The sequence below is a fragment of the Tamandua tetradactyla genome, chromosome 5, assembly GCF_023851605.1.
Source record: "Tamandua tetradactyla isolate mTamTet1 chromosome 5, mTamTet1.pri, whole genome shotgun sequence".
NCBI classification, from domain to species: Eukaryota; Metazoa; Chordata; class Mammalia; order Pilosa; family Myrmecophagidae; genus Tamandua; species Tamandua tetradactyla.
The window spans coordinates 167655687-167672364 of NC_135331.1; the positions used below are offsets into that span (position 1 = coordinate 167655687).

A 16678-nucleotide genomic window follows, 5' to 3' on the forward strand; every position below is an offset into this window, starting at 1 on the left:
CAGAATGGCTTTTTAAAAGGGGAATTTAATGAATTGCTAGTTTACAGTTCTAAGGCCAAGACAATGCCCCAATTAAAGCAAGTCTATGGTAATGTCCAATCAAAGGCATCCAGAGAAAGATACCTTGGTTCAAGAAGGCCAATGAAGTTCAAGGTTTCTCTCTCAAGTGAGGAGGCACATGGCGAACATAGTTAGGGCTTTTCTCTCAGCTGAAAGGACACATGGTGAACTTTCTCTCCTGACTTCGGGTTTCATGAAGCTCCCCAAGAGGCATTTTCCTTCTTCATCTCCAAAGGTTGCTGGCTCATGGACTCTCTGCTTCGTGGTGCTGCAGCATTCTCTGCTCTCTCTGAATCTCCCTCATTCTCCAAAATTTTTCCTCTTTTATAGGACTTCAGAAACTAATCAATACCCACCCAGATGGGTGGAGACATGCCTCCATCTAGTCCAGCTTAACAACCACTCTTGATTAAATCACATCTCCAGGGAGATGATCTAATTACAGATTCAAACATACAATACTGAATAGGGATTAGAAGAAATGGCTGCCTTTACAAAATGGGATTAGGATTAAAACATGGCTTTTTGGGGTGGGCCATGGTGGCTCAGCAGGCAAGAATGCTTGCTTGCCATGCCAGAGGACCCGGGTTCAATTCCTGGTGGCCAGCAATTGTACTCAGTTCAGCAAATGAAAATGGACCCGCTTCCTTGCCCTAGGGAGCAACACACAAGAGAACAAGACATAAACCTTTATCTCTAACTTGTGGGTACCACGAAGCAAACCACAGGGGACAGAGAACAATGAGGTGAAGATGGGCACATTCAGAGTGGCGAGCCCAGATCTCTCTTTGACCTGGGGATCCAAGGAGCCAGACATTAAAGCAGCTTCGAGAAGAGCTTTCTAAGCAGGGAACAGAAAATAGCACTGGGTCTTAAGAAAGGAAACACTGAGGCACAAACCAATCATTTTCCATTTTCCTTCACAATCTCTTGGTGTTTCTTTGTGACCTCAAGTCAAGAGTCACTTTATCCTGTCCCAAGACACTAATGATGGGATAGTGCATTCTGAACGCTGAATACTACATTCATTTGGATGGGATTAGGAGTCAGTAAAAATTTGGCAGCTGGGAGGAGTTACAGGAATGTGGGCATGACTCTTACAGCTCTGCTACAATTTTGCCAACTTGTAATAGTCAAGTATGAATTTTCCCATCTGCATGCTGGTCAGCACCCTGATTCTGAAGTTGGCAAGTAGCAACCCATATCTCATGAAAAATAACCTCTGCATGAAGGAAAGAAACCTCACAGGACTGTCCATTTGACAACTCTGACAGAATGTAAACAATAATTTTAGCACAAGTTTGGAACAGTTTCTGATCAATTCTCAGTGAATGCTATTCACCAGTAACCTTTCTATAGTGATTAAACAAATAATTTATTTTGAAATAGTTTTAGGTTTATATAAAAGTTACAAAGATTATTCCCTTATACCAGTTTCTCCTGTTATTAACATCTTACATTATTACAGTACATCTGTCATGCCTAAGGAACCAACACTGGTACATTACTGTTAACTAAAGTAGACTTTATTTGAATTTCACCAGTTTTTTCATGAATGTCCTCTTTCTGTCCCAGGATCCCATCTAATCTACCACATGGCATTTAGTCATCATATCACACCACTCTCCTCTAGTTCGTTCAGTCTTTCCTTGTTTTTCATCCCCTTGACAACCTTTGGAAGTGATGACAAGTAACCTGAAACTAGTCCCATAATCTGGGTTTATCTGATGCTTTTCTCATGGATACATGGGTTTAGGGAAGACCCTCATGGAGGTGACATGGCCATCTCATTACATCATATCAGGAGGACATAATAGCAACATGACAACACTGATGATATTTATCTCCATCTCTTAGTTAAGATAGAGTTTGTCAGGTTTCTCCACTGTAAAATTAACATTTTTCTCTTTAGGAGGTTTTCTAAATATTGATTTTGAACTGCAGAATTAATAAATAAATGTCATTTCCTTATAAAAATTGAAATATTACTAAAAATTAAAGTCCCCTTTGACTGTCCCCCACATACTGTTTCCCATTCCACCTCCTAGAGGTAAACACTGCTATTGCTTCTAGACTTTTCAGTGCATATATGTCCCCCTACAAAATATATAGTATAATTTTGTTTTAATTTTCTATATATATATAAAAAATAAAACAAAACAAAAAAAATTTCTGTATAAGAGTTATATCATACTGTGTGGTTATCTTCCTGAAACTTGCTTTTTCACCCAACAATATATGTGGAGATCTCTCTCTACTGGTCTTTTTAACAGCTGTATTATATTTTATTATATGCTAGAGATCACACAGCCATTTGCCTGTTAATGATTATTTCCACGTTTTTCCCTATCAAAAGCTATGTTCACTGAACTTTCTTGTACATGCCTCCTTGTGCACATATGTCTTTTTCCAGGGTAGGTATTTAGAAGACAACTTTCCGGGTTACAGAATAGGCACATTGAAAAATTATAATAGAACCTGCCAAAGTGATTATACCAAGTTCTCTCATACCAGCAACTTATGAAAGTACCCATTTTCCCACATCCATTTTAATATTGAATAATTTGTCTAAACCTTGATAATAACAGTAACATTTCTAGCACAGTTTGAATTGGCCTTTTATTTATCATTAGCATTGAAATCTGGCCACTCTTTTCTTTAAATGCAATTCTAATTCCAGATTCACTTAAAAATCTGGATTTGGGGGATTAAGAAAAAATCTTAAATTTTCTTGTAAATAGTATTTGATGATGCTGTATAACTAGAAAGTCAAAGAGAGTCTGCGTTTTTTATTATTCCTTTGAACAATTTTTTTAAAATAATTGAGCTATAGGCCCTGATCAGAGAAAGAAAAGGACCAGTGAATTGAATTGTGCCCCCCAAAACAATATGTTCATGCCCTAACCCCTGATTCTATAAATGTGACTCCATTTGGAAATGTGCTTTTTTAATTAATTTTTTAATTTTTTAAAAATATAACAACAAACACAGATATTCTTAACATATGATCATTCCACTCTACATTATAATCAGTAATTCACAATATCATCACATAGTTGTAGATTCATCATCATGATCATTCCTTAGAACATTCACATCAATTTAGGAAAAGAAATAAAAAGAAAACAGAAGAAAATTCATACATACCATACCCCTTACCGCTCCCTTTCATTGATCACTAGCATTTCAACCTACTAAATTTATTCTAACGTTTGTTCCCCCTATTATTTATTTTTATTCCATATGTTCTACTCGTCTGTTGACAAGGTAGATAAAAGGAGCATCAGACACAAGGTTTTCACAATCACACAGTCACATTGTGAAAGCTATATCATTATTCAATCATAATCAAGAAATAAGTAGCCATAGCATTATGCAATCATCTTCAAGAAACATGGCTACTGGAACACAGCTCTACATTTTCAGGCACTTCCCTCCAGCCTCTCTATTACACCTTAACTAAAAAGGTGATATCTATTTAATGCATAAGAATAACCTCCAGGATAACCTCTCGACTCTGTTTGGAATCTCTCAGCCATTGACATTTTATTTTGCCTCATTTCGCTCTTCCCCCTTTTGGTGGAGAAGCTTTTCTCAATCCCTTGATGCTGAGTCCCAGCTCGTTCTACAATTTCTAATCCATGTTGCCAAGAAGGTCCACACCTCTAGGAGACATGTCCCGCATAGAGAGGGGGAGGGCGGTGAGTTTGCTTGTTGTGTTGGCTGGGAGAGAGAGGTCACATCTGAGCAACAAAAAGAGGTTCTCTGAGGGGTGACTCTTAAGCCTAATTTTAAATAGGCTTAACCTATCCTTTGAGGGGTTAAGTTTCATATGAACAAACCCCAGGATTGGAGGCTCAGCCTATTGCTTTGGTTGTCCCCACTGCTTGTGAGAATATCAAGAATTCTTCACTTTGGGGAAGGTAGATTTTCTCCCTTTCTCGCTGTTCCCCCAAGGGGACTTTGCAAATACTTTTTTATTCACAGTTCAAATTACTCTGGGATTTATCAGGGCATCACTCTGGACAAACCTACAAAATCCTATGCCCTAGTCAAGGTTCTATGTACTTGTGGTGTTCAGTTAAGCTGTCCACATAAGTTATATTAGGAACTGCACTAGTCAAAATATAAATTTTGTATCAAATAAACATTTTGCTTTAGTCTCACACATAAGTTAAAATTTTAAAATATTAATTACCATCTATTTTCAACACCCTGCAGTATTGACATTCCTTTGTTCTCCCTCATGCAAAAGCATTTTTAAATTTGTACATTTAGTCACAATCATTATACACTCTAGGCTTTCCTAGATTATACCATCTCAGTCTTTATCATTTATCTTTCATTCTGATTTTATTTGTGCCCCCAGTCCTCCTCTCTCTATCATTCTCACATTCAGCTTCATTCAGTGTTCTAACATAATTGTATTGCAGTTAGGTAGTATTGTGCTATCCATTTCTGAGTTTTTACAATCAGTCCTGTTGCACAATCTGTATCCCTTCAACTCCAGTTACCCAATATCTTACCCTATTTCTATCTCCTGATGGTCCTGTTACCAACTGAAACTCTCCAAGTTCATTCACTAATGTCAATTCATATCGTGAGACCATACAGTATTTGTCCTTTTGTTTCTGGCTAACCTCACTCAGTATAATGTCCTTAAGGTTCATCCATGTTGTTACATATTTCATAACTTTATTCTGTCTTACAGCTGCATAATATTCCATCGTATGTATCTACCACAACTTGTTTACCCACTCATCTGTTGATGGACATTTTGGCTGCTTCCATCTCTTCGCAATTGTAAATAATGCTGCTATAAACATTGGTGTGCAAATGTCCATTTGTGTCCTTGCCCTCATGTTCTCTGAGCAGATACCTAATGTATTAGTTAGGGTTCTCTAGAGAAACAGAATCAACAGGGAACACTCGCAAATACAAAATTTATAAAAGTGTCTCACGTGACTGCCAGAACACAGAGTCCAAAATCTGCAGGGCAGGCTGTGAAGCCGACGATTCTGATGGAGGGTCTGGACGAACTCTACAGGAGAGGCTTGCCAGCCAAAGTAGGAAGGAGGCCTTTCTCTTTTGAATCCTCCTTAAGGTTTCCAGTGATTAGATTAAGCATCACTCATTGCAGAAGACACATCTAGCTGCTGGATGCAGCTGACATGATCATGATTTAATTCTATGAAATGTTCATTGCAAAAGACAGGCCAGCACTTGCCCATCCAGACAAACAGGTACCACCACTTGGCCAAGTTGACACATGAACCTGACCATGACACCTAACAATGGTATTGCCGGGTCATATGGCAATTCTGCACTTAGTTCTTTGAGGCACAAAAGTGTTTAATTTTGAGGAGTGCCCATTTATTTATTTGTTTCTTCAATGCTCATGCTTTTGGTGTAAGGTCTAGGAAACCACCTCCTATTATAAAATATTTTCCTACATTTTCTTCTAACAGTTTTATGGTCTTAGGTCTAATGTTTAGGTCTTTGATCCATTTTGAGTTAATTTTTGCATAGGGTGTGAGATATGGATCCTCTTTCATTCTTTTGCATATGGATATCCAGTTCTCTAGGCACCATTTATTGAAGAGACTGTTCTGTCCCAGGTGAGTTGGTTAGACTGCCTTATCAAAGATCAATTGTCCATAGATGAGAGGGTCTATATCTGAACACTCTATTCAATTGCATTGGGCAATCTATCTATCTTTATGCCAGCACCATGCTATTATGACTACTGTAGCTTCATAATATGCTTTAAAGTCAGGTAACGTGAGACCTCTGGCTTCATTTTTCTTTCTCAGGATACTTTTAGCTATTTGGGGCACACTGCCCTTCCAGATAAATTTGGTTATTGGTTTTTCTATTTCTGAAAAGTAAGTTTTTGGGATTTTAATTGGTATTGCATTGGATCTGTAAATCAATTTAGGTAGAATTCACATTTCAACTGTATTTAGTCTTCCAATCCATGAACACAGTATGCACTTCCATTTATTTAGGCCTTCTATGATTTCGTCTAGCAATTTCTTGTAGTTTTCTTTGTATAGTTCTTTTGTCTCTTTAGTTAAATTTATTCCTAAATATTTTATTTTCTGGTTACAATTGTAAATGGAATTTTTTTCTTAATTTCCCCCTCGAACTGTTCATTACTAGTGTATAGAAACAATACAGATTTTTGAGTGTTGATCTTGTAACTTGCCACTTTGCTGTACTCATGTATTAGCTGTAGTAGTTTTGCTGTGGATTTTTCAGGGTTTTCGACATATAGTATCATATCATCTGCAAACAGTGAGAGTTTTACTTCTTCCTTTCCAATTTTGATGCCTCGTATTTCTTTTTCTTGTGTAATTGCTCTGGCTACAACTGCCAACACAATGCTGAATGACAGTGGTGATAGTGGACATCTTTGTCTTGTTCCTGATCTTAGGGGGAAGGTTTTCAGTTTTTCCCCATTGAGGATGATGTTAGCTGTGTGTTTTTCATATATCCCCTTTATCATTTTGAGGAAGTTCTCTTCTATTCCTATCCATGGAAGTGTTTTCAACAGGAAAGGATGTTGGATTTTGTCAAATGCCTTTTCTGCATCAATTGAGATGATCATGTGGTTTTTCTGCTTTGATTTGTTGATATAGTGTATTACATTAATTGATTTTCTTATGTTGAACCACCCTTGCATACCTGGGATGAATCCTCCTTGGTTATGGTGTATAATTCTTTTAATGTGCTGCTGGATTCGATTTGCTAGAATTTTGTTGAGGATTTTTGCATCTATATTCATTAGAGAGATTGTTCTGTAGTTTTCTTTTTTCGTAACATCTTTGTCTGGCTTTAGTATAAGGGTGATGCTGGCTTCATAGAATGAGTTAGGTAGCTTTCCCTCCTCTTCAATTTTTTTTTGAAGAGTTTGAGCAAGATTGGTACTAATTCTGAAATGTTTGGTAGAGTTCACATGTGAAGCCATCTGGTCCCAGACATTTCTTTCTGGGGAGCTTCTTAATGACTGAATCAATTTCTTTACTTGCAATTGGTTTGTTGAGGTCGTCTATTTCTTCTCGAGTCAATGTTGGTTGTTCATGCATTTCTAGGAAGTTGTCCATTTCATCTACATTGTCAAGTTTATTCGAATAAAGTTGTTCATAGTATCCTCTCATTGCTTCCTTTATTTCTGTGAGGTCAGTGGTTATGTCTCCTCTTCCATTTCTGATTTTATTTATTTGCATCCTCTCTTCTTCTTCTTTTTTTCAACCTCACTAAGGATCCATCAATCATATTGATTTTCTCATAGGACCAACTTCTGGTTTTGTTGATTTCTCAATTGTTTTCATGTTCTCAATTTCATTTATTTCTGCTATAATCTTCATTATTTCTTTCCTTTTGCTTGCTTTGAGGTTAGTTTGCTGTTCTTTCTCTAGTTCTTCCAAGTGAACATTAATTCCTTGATTTTTGCTCTTTCTTCTTTTTTGACATAGACAGTTAGGGCAATAAATTTCCCTCTTAGCACTGCTTTTGCTGCATCCCATAAATTTTGATATGTTGTGCTTTCATTTTTATTTGCCTTGAGATATTTACTGATTTCTCTTGTAACTTCTTCCTTGACCCACTGGTTGTTTAAGAGTGTGTTGTTGAGCCTCCATGTATTTGTGAATTTTCTGGCTCTCTGCCTATTATTGATTTCCAACTTAATTCCTTTAGGATCTGAGAAAGTGTTTTGTATAATTTCAATCTTTTTAAATTTATTGAGACTTGCTTTGTGATGCAGCATATGGTCTATCCTGGAGAATGACCCATAAGCACTTGAGAAAAAGGTGTATCCTGCTGCTGTGGGGTGTAATATTCTATAAATGTCTGTCAAGCCTAGCTCATTTATTGTATTATTCAAATTCTCTGTTTCTTTATTGATCCTGTCTAGATGTTCTGTCCATTGATGAGAGTGGGGAATTGAAGTCTTCAACTATATGGTAGATGTGTCTATTTCTCTTTTTAGTGTTTGCCTCATGTATTTTGGAGCATTCTGGCTCAGTACATAAATATTTATGATTATTGTATTATTCAAATTCTCTGTTTCATTATTGATCCTCTGTCTAGATGTTCTGTCCATTGATGAGAGTGGGGAGTTGAAGTCTCCAACTGTTATGGTAGATGTATCTATTTCTCTTTTCAGTGTTTGCCTCATGTATTTTGGAGCATTCTGGCTCAGTCCATAAATATTTATGATTGTTATGTCTTCTTGTTGAATTGTTCCTTTTATTAATACATAGTGTTCTTCTTTGTCTCCTCTAACTTTTACATTTGAAGTCTAATTTTTGGGATATTAGTATAGCTACTCCTGCTCTTTTCTGATTGTTATTTGCATGAAATGTCTTTTCCAAACCTTTCACTTTCAACCTTTGTTTATCCTTGGGTCTAAGATGTGTTTCCTATAGACAGCATATAGATGGGTCCTGTTTTTAAATCCATTCTGCCAGTTCATGCCTTTTGATTGGGGAGTTTAATCCATTAACATTTAGTGTTATTACTGTAAAGGCAGTACTTTCTTCTACCATTTTGCCTTTTGGATTTTATATGTCATATCTAATTTTTCTTCTTTTTACCTTTACTGATAGTCTTCATTTCTACACTCTTCTCCAGATGTTTCTCTCCTGTCTTTTTGTGTCTGTCTCTAGTGCTCCCTTTAGTATTTCTTGCAGAGCTGGTCTCTTGGTCACAAATTCTCTCAGTGATTTTTTTTGGTCTGAAAATGTTTTAATTTCCCCCTCATTTTTGAAGGACAATTTTGCTGGATATAGAATTCTTGGTTGACAGTTTTTCTCTTTTAGTAATTTAAATATATCATCTCACTGTCTTCTCGTCTCCATGGTTTCTGTTGAGAAATCTACACATAGTCTTATTGGGCTTCCCTTGTATGTGATGGATTGCTTTTCTCTTGCTGCTTTCAAGATTCTCTCTTTCACTTTGACATCTGACATTCTGATTAGTAAGTGTCTTAGAGTATGTCTATTTGGATCGATTCTGTTGGGGGTATGCTGCACTTCTTGGATCTGTAATTTTAAGTCTTTCGTAAGAGTTGGGAAATTTTCAGTAATAATTTCCTTCATTAGTTTTTCTCCTCCTTTTCCCTTCTCTTCTCCTTCTGGGATACCCACAACACGTATATTCTTGCACTTCATGTTGTCATTCAATTCCCTGATTCCCTACTCATATTTTTGCATTCTTTTCCCTTTATTTTCTTTTCCTTGTTGGATTTCAGATATTCCATCCCCCAGTTCACTAATCCTATCTTCTGTCTCTTGAAACCTGACATTGTAGGTTTCCACTGTTTTTTCATCTCTTCTACTGTGCCTTTCATTCCCATAAGTTCTGTGATTTGTTTTTTCAGACTTTCGAGTTCTTCTTTTTGTTCATTCCTTGCCTTCTTTATATTCTCCCTCCGTTCATTTATTTGATTTTTGATGAGGTTTTCCATGTCTGCTCGAACATTCTGAATTAATTGTTTCAACTCCTGTATCTCATTTGAATTGTTGGTTTGTTCCTTTAACTGTGCCATATCTTCAATTTTCCTAGTGTGATTCATTATTTTTTGCTGGTGTCTAGGCATTTAATCACTTTAATTAGTTTATTCTGGAGATTGTTTTCACTTTTTTTACCTAAGGTTTTCTTGCTGGATGACTTTGTTGTCTATCTGTTCTTTTATATTCAGTTTAACTTATTCTGGACCACTAGCTTAGGTTTTGTTTAACAGATCAGAATTTTTTAGTTCTTGTTCTCTTTTTTCTTGCCCTACCTGTATGGTGCCTTCCCCTTTACCCCTTAGGAGGGTCTAGTTAGGTATTATAGACCCCAGCCAGAGTTTCCCAGACCAAACTGGCCTCTTCTTAGGAGGAAAGAGTCAACTGCATCAGTTTTCCCTGAGGGTGAGACCCAGCAGATTGAAAGACTTTCTGATGAAGCCTCTGGACTGCTTTTCCTATCCTGCCCAGTATGTGGTGCTTTTCTGCCTGCAGGTCCCAATGGCATAAGGTGATGCGGTAACTTTAACTTCAGCAGACTGTCCCTGCTGGGGGTGTGGTGGAGACAGAGGAGAGGTTGTAGGCTGGTTTTAATTATTTCATTTTTTCCAGACCCTGGGGTCTGAATTCCAAGGGAGGGAGTCCACCTGAGCTGGGCCCCTCTCCTGGGGAAGACACAGGTTCCAGACAAGCTCTCAAACAAGCTTAATTCTGCCTATGCCTTGAGCAGTTGGAGCCTGAGAAGCCTTGAAGCTGTATCCAAAGGCAGTCAAGCTGTAGAAACACAGCCACAAAAAAGAAAGAGAAAAATCCTTTTCAGAGCAGGACCCCCATTCCTCAGGTTTGTCGATCAAGAGCTTAAGTTGGTATGTTGCTTTATGTACCTTCAGATCCTATGTGCCCTCTCCTTTCCTTCAGGGCCCAGGCCCTTTCAAGTATTATGTGCTATCCAATCCAAAAAAACCTCTGTTTCTTTTTTTGTCAGCCCTGCCCCCTCTGCGCTAGGGCAAAATTCAGCAACCTCCGCTTTGACTCAAGGTTCAGCTGAGCTGGCAGCCTATTTTTAGTAGTCAGAATTTGTGAATTAATTCCACAATTGGGGCTTAGTTGTGCTCAACCCCTGCTGCTAGTAAAGTTCCTTTCCTTTCTCCTCTGGGAAGCAGCCTGTGGAGGAAGGGTGCCAGCCGCCATGGCATGGGGAACTCATGGTTGTTGGCGGGCTTACAACCTGTCCAGCTGGTCCAGACTGGGGTACACTGTGTGTCCGGTCACTGATGTAGCCCCAGCAGTTGTTCTGTACTGTTTCTGGCTATTTACTAGCTGCTCTGAAGGACGAACTAAATCCCACACTTTGCTAAGCCTCCATCTTGGCTTGTGACTCCATTTTGAAGGTGTTATTAGTTAAGATAAAGCAAACTGGATCAGGGTGTGCCCTTAATCCAAGATGACTGGTATTCATATAAGCAGAGGAAATATGGACACAGGGTATAAGAGAGAAAGAAAGACAAAAAGATGGCCATGTAAATTATGCTTCCACAAGCCAAGGAATGCCATGGAATGCCAGTCCCTCACTGGAAACCAGGGAAGAGATATGGAACAGATTCTCCCCTTTAAGAGGAAGCATGGCCCTACTGATACCTTGATTCCAGACTTCTAGCCTCCAGAACCATCAGGCATATATTTCTGTTGTGTAAGCCACCCCATTTATAGTACTTTGTTATAGTAGCCCTGGCAAACTGACACAACCAATTAATCCTGAATCCGTCCAAACCTGTCTTTCTGTTATATCAAGTCGTTTTGTTCTATGTCTTAGAGATATTCCTTAGAGACGTGCCTATTTATTAAAATAGTTCTTAGATAAGTCTTGAAACCCAGAGGTGCCAGTCTCCCGGAGAACATCAACCAGTTCCATCCTCCTACCCCATATTGACATCACCCCTTTTCAAAATGAAAAAAGATAGAATGGGAGTAATCTAAATACCCCTGAAGATTGGGAGATGAATCAAAGGAGAAGGAGGAGTTATAACAGAGAAATTAGGATTTAACGAGTATAACTACTGAATCATTATATTGATATTTCTTTTTAGTGTCCAGTGTCTTGGAGCAGCTAGAAAGAAAATCCTGATATTTTGTACCCATACTAAACCTTGAAATCTGTTCTAATAACTACTTGTTAAATTTACTTTGAAATGTATTGCTTTTTAGTATTTATGTTATATTTCACAATAAAAAAGGAAAAAAAATGGTTCTGACTGGCCACGCCAAGGAGGGAAGAAGAAAAGCCATCATTTCCCTATGCTACTGTCCCCTCTATTCCCAGAGATAATGCAATATAAATGAGTACACCACGTACTTTCATAAAAGTGGCATTGGATAACAGAGCTCTGATACGGAAGAAGGTCGAGGAAACAAACCATTTTTTTGTGGTTTTCCTCACAAAATTTTTCAGTCGAAGTTTGGAAAATAGAGGCAAGTACAAGGAAGAGAATAAAAATCACCCATAATTTGACCACCTAAATATAATAATAGTATTGTTAACATTTGGCATATATTCTTCCAGTCTTTTTTTCTGTGCACACATACACATAAGATGTCGAGACATTCAGGGGGTGAGAAACATGAAATAGACAGATTCACCTTTCCTCCATTCTCCCCATCCCCATCTCCCACCCCACTGGCCCCGCCAACTTAGAAGGAAAAAAATGAGATTTGCAATCCCTGGAAATGTGACAGAAATGTCAAAATACATTTACTCAGCCATGCTGGCAGAGACACAACCACAGGCTGAGCAAATGTCAAAGGATTTAACCTGCCCAGGAAGAAAGAATGAATGCAGATGATGTTGACCTTCTAGATTCTGGTTAGCCCTGCTGCTTGCCTACACTAGCTCAACTTCTCTTAGAAGAATACACTCATAGACTTTTAATATTTCCTAAGCAGTTTACATTTGTGAGCTGTGGTTTGTTCTCCTTTCCTGGAGGACGCTGGGCTCTCTCCTTTTGCTCACCCCAGTCTGCCTGTTCCGCCTGGCATTCTCCCCATCCAGCAGGGCTTTTGTGGTTTGTTCAGTCATTCCTTAACAGTGTCTTTCATTACAACTTGACGTCACCTTTCTGTCCCTTCCTTCACAATTCTGAGTAATTTTAGAAGCTAGTGAAAGAGTCACATCCCACCAGAGAAAGGATGTGGCTTGGAGCCTTCCCTCTGGGGTCACACCAGGCAATGTTGAACTATAACCCCAGAGCACTGCAGACCCAGGAGACAAATGTGCTATAGAGCCTCTGTCACCTGAAATTCATAGAAACTGTCAAAATTTAGCTCCCTTCAGGAAGTATCTGCTGTCCTATAACTTTTTTTCATAGCATAAGTTCTCCTCATTTTGGGATGATGGTCTTGTGATTCTGTATTAAGAAACAGGAGTGTGCCATGTCGCCTCCAGGGTCTTTTCCAGTCATGGAGTCAAGGGATGTGAACACAGAAATACACCAATGTGCACACCTACCCAGAGCACAATGGAGCTTTCTCTACCCACAGGCAGAGAAGAAAGCCACATAATGATACCCATTTGAATGACTGTCTCTCCTACCTATGACCCTGTCCAATTTTCCTTTCCCACTGTCTGTTGTAAAGCCTCAAAATCTATCTTTAGAGTCTAATTAGGTCTTGGTTAGAGTTCAGATTAGGTTTGTCTGTTGGTCGTAGTAAAACACAAAATAACAGGATTAAACAAGAAAGAAATTTCTCTCCCACATATTAACATACAGGGGTAGGAAATATAGAGCTGGTGTGGTGGCTCTGCTGGATGACATCCTTGGGATCCTAGTTCCTTCTATCCCAGGGTTCCACCGAATGTGGCCTCCCTACCTGAGATCATCACATGGTCTGAGATTAAGCTCCAATTTCACCTTCATGTTCTAAGCAGCAGGTGGAGAATGGGGGCGAGGAAGCTGCCTTTTAAGGGACATTCTCAGATGCTGCCACATGGCACTTTCATTTCCAATATGCTGGCCAGAACATAGTCACATGGCTACACTTAGCTGCAAGAGAGGCTTGGAAATGTAATCTTTCTTCTGGGTGACCATGTGCAAGATTAATGTTCAACTCCTGCGAGAAAAGAAGACAAGAGATAGTGAGGAATAAACAGCAGTTTCTGCCATAAGGACTTTTTGGAATTCCAAGAACCAACTATTAGAATATAAATATCCTACACAATCACCACTTAGTGTTTTAATGAGAGTAAAAGTCACACTGAAAGAGCAGGCCTTATGGGAGTGGAGCCTATGCCAAGGGACATGCAGAGGGCGCAATTAAGAAGGGGGCTTCCCAGAGGGGCAGGACTATAGATGAACATCACCTTCACAGGTTTTCTAAGACCCTGAATGCCTGGCCACATCCCTGTCAGCATCAGGAAAGATGACTTCGGAAATAAGTTTAAAATGGGAATTCTGTGATAGATCCTGCAAGGTTGACTGGTGCCTGCAATTCACGAGTGAAAGCTAGCATCTACTGAGCACCTATGAGATGCCAGGCGCTGAGCTGGAGGCTTTCTATCCATTCTATCGTTGGACTCTCACTGAAACTAATTGTCATTTTCCATTATCATCCATTTTTTAAATCTGGAAACAGACTGGAGACTTAGCTATTAGCTATATAAATGTCTAAATTATATAGCTAATAAGCAGAAAGAGAGTTTTAATCCACTGAGCTCTCTGAGCATGGAACAAGGTTATTTTAGAGAGGTTCAAGGTTCCAAACATAAGTTCTTGAAAATCTGCATATCAAGTTTTTGTAGTCAATTACCCAAAAGGCAGCAGTGGCAGGGGTTAGGGGGTGGCGTGGAGAAGCTGCTATTTAAAAACTGTGAATACGCTTGTAAAACTAAGACTTTTTTAGTAAAGACAGTGACCCCCTACTTTATTTTAGAAATCCAGATTTCATGTCAGATGTAAATGAATCAAGATCTTCTTGTTCATCTAAATCTGCATGGATCAGAAGGTTTAATTTTGGATCGACTCAGCTATGATTTTGTTAATAATATTGTAAATGTTTGTATCATTGTATTAATGTTACTTTTTTTGATACAATGAAAATATGAAGGAAGACAACCGGCTGATGAAAAGAAATGAAAATGACCTAGCGCAAAGAAGACTCGGACAACGTGTTGGTGGGCCTTGCACACAGGAAAAGGAGACAGGGTAAAATTAAATGATTTTATCAGTGATTCAGGGAAATGGGGGAAACTGAGAGTCTAATTAGTATGTAGCTTACACATTAACTCAAAAACATTTTAAGCCAGAATGAAAGCAAGACTGTTAAGGCAGATTGGAAACAAAATTAATGTTTCACCCTAGGACTGAGTTTTCAACAAGAGTAAAAAAGAAACTTGTCTGTCTTTTCTTTTTATATTTACACACTTCAGTGTATAAATTATTCCCTTCAGTGTATAGTCATAATGAAACTTCCTTAAGTTTAACAAAATGATTTTCTATTTAGTGTACAGGAATTTTCCAAACCACTTTAGGGTGTTTATCATATTTCTCCTGCCTATTAAAGGTACAGCTATGCAATGACCCTACAACTGCTGGGATTAGATGATGGTGGGGCGGAGCCCAGGGGTAGGAATCCTGTCCTGATGAGAGGAGCCTACCTGTCCTTTCTGTACCTGCGTCACCTGCGGATCCGGGAATTGAAGGTACATATATGGGCTAGCAGACTGGTTTCAGGCATCTGAACTCTCTGTTTGTCTAGAAAGGAGGCCTTCCTGCCATTCCAATAGGAAAACATTTGTATAGTCGGCCACTTGTTCAGATTCCTATATGAAAATATACCTGCCTGGGTGCTGTGTTTCTTTCTTAGCCGTAGGGCTAACCAGCCACCTCGTCCCTACTCTCCCCATCAAGTTTTACTCTGTGGAATGAATCTAGGCAAAGGGCAGGGACCTGATCCTTTTCTTTCTTTGTTTCAGCGCACCTGCTTAGGAATTCTGAACTACTTCAGATCAGTTGAGCGAACCCTGACCATCAACACTTCAGGTCTTATGTTGGTTGCAGGGAACCTGGTCTCCACCGAGGAAGATACTTCCTGGATAAATATTGCAAAAGGAGGTTTGGGCACCTTGCAAGGCCTAGGGGCTCGCCACTATGTCCACTGCACACCTGCTAACCACAAGGTGAGGTGTTCTGCTGCGATGATTTCTTCCTTGGTTTTCCTGACTCACAGGCCACCTTATTCTTAGAAACTAGAGTCAGTAGGGATACTTAGCACTAAAATGCAATGTCCACTTGAAAAATAGGGAAAGGGCAGAGAGCACCAGTAAAACAGCTCTGGAGACCACAGTAGGAAGGAAGGCATTTCAGCTACTGGTTTGTTGACTTAACCATGAACTGCGCATGAGAAGCCCTTTGTGTTATACTGGCCTGAGAACCATATGTCTATACAGATAAGCTCTTATCAGACCCTCCTTGGCGTCTGGAACCTCCTTGCCAGAGGTAGCTTTTTGCCTCTTTCCTGTTTTCCAAGTCCCAAATGAAGAAAAACAATTTAACAAAGGTAGGAAAAAATTTTAAAGTAATGAACAATAAAAAAATCTTTTATTCCTCCAAAACTGTTTGCCCCTTGGTGCTTTTGCTGCTCTTGAATATATTTTTCTAGAAAGTCTATAAAATGTCCACCCTGCCTAACAAAAGGCCAATAATACAAAACCCATATTAAATCCCTTTCTTTGTGAATAAAGTTGAAAGTGTATACATTTTCTTGGGATATTATAGACAATAAATTCTTGCAATCTTTTAATCTCAAACTATAGAAACAGTCCATTTATTCCTGAAAATGATGTTTAGTATAAATTTTCTCTTCTTAAAAGAGACTAGATTGACAGAGTGTGAGAACTAAAATCTGTTTAGCTACCAGACAATTCATATTCTAAGCTAAATGTAGCCCCTGACTTTTGCCTGTCGTGTTTGTAAGGGAATAAAATTTTGCTATTAACTGATCATTGACACACACAGAACCAAGAGCAGTCTGTCCAGAAACATGTGAAATTAGTTTTAATAATATAATGTACTTAACCCAGTATATCTAAAAAGTTATCATTGGAACTTATG

At 38.7% G+C, this 16678-nt stretch overlaps 1 protein-coding gene across 2 annotated transcripts in view; it reads left to right on the forward strand.

The window, feature by feature from the left end:
- Nucleotides 1-16678, forward strand: part of LOC143685039 (uncharacterized) — a 193607-nt gene that overhangs the window by 24997 nt on the left and 151932 nt on the right. For both annotated transcript variants that reach the window (XM_077162579.1, XM_077162580.1), the window contains exons 11-13: nt 14673-14770; nt 15129-15267; nt 15541-15744. In XM_077162579.1, the coding sequence (XP_077018694.1) occupies nt 14673-14770; nt 15129-15267; nt 15541-15744 (441 nt within the window). The remainder of the gene's footprint in view (nt 1-14672; nt 14771-15128; nt 15268-15540; nt 15745-16678) is intronic.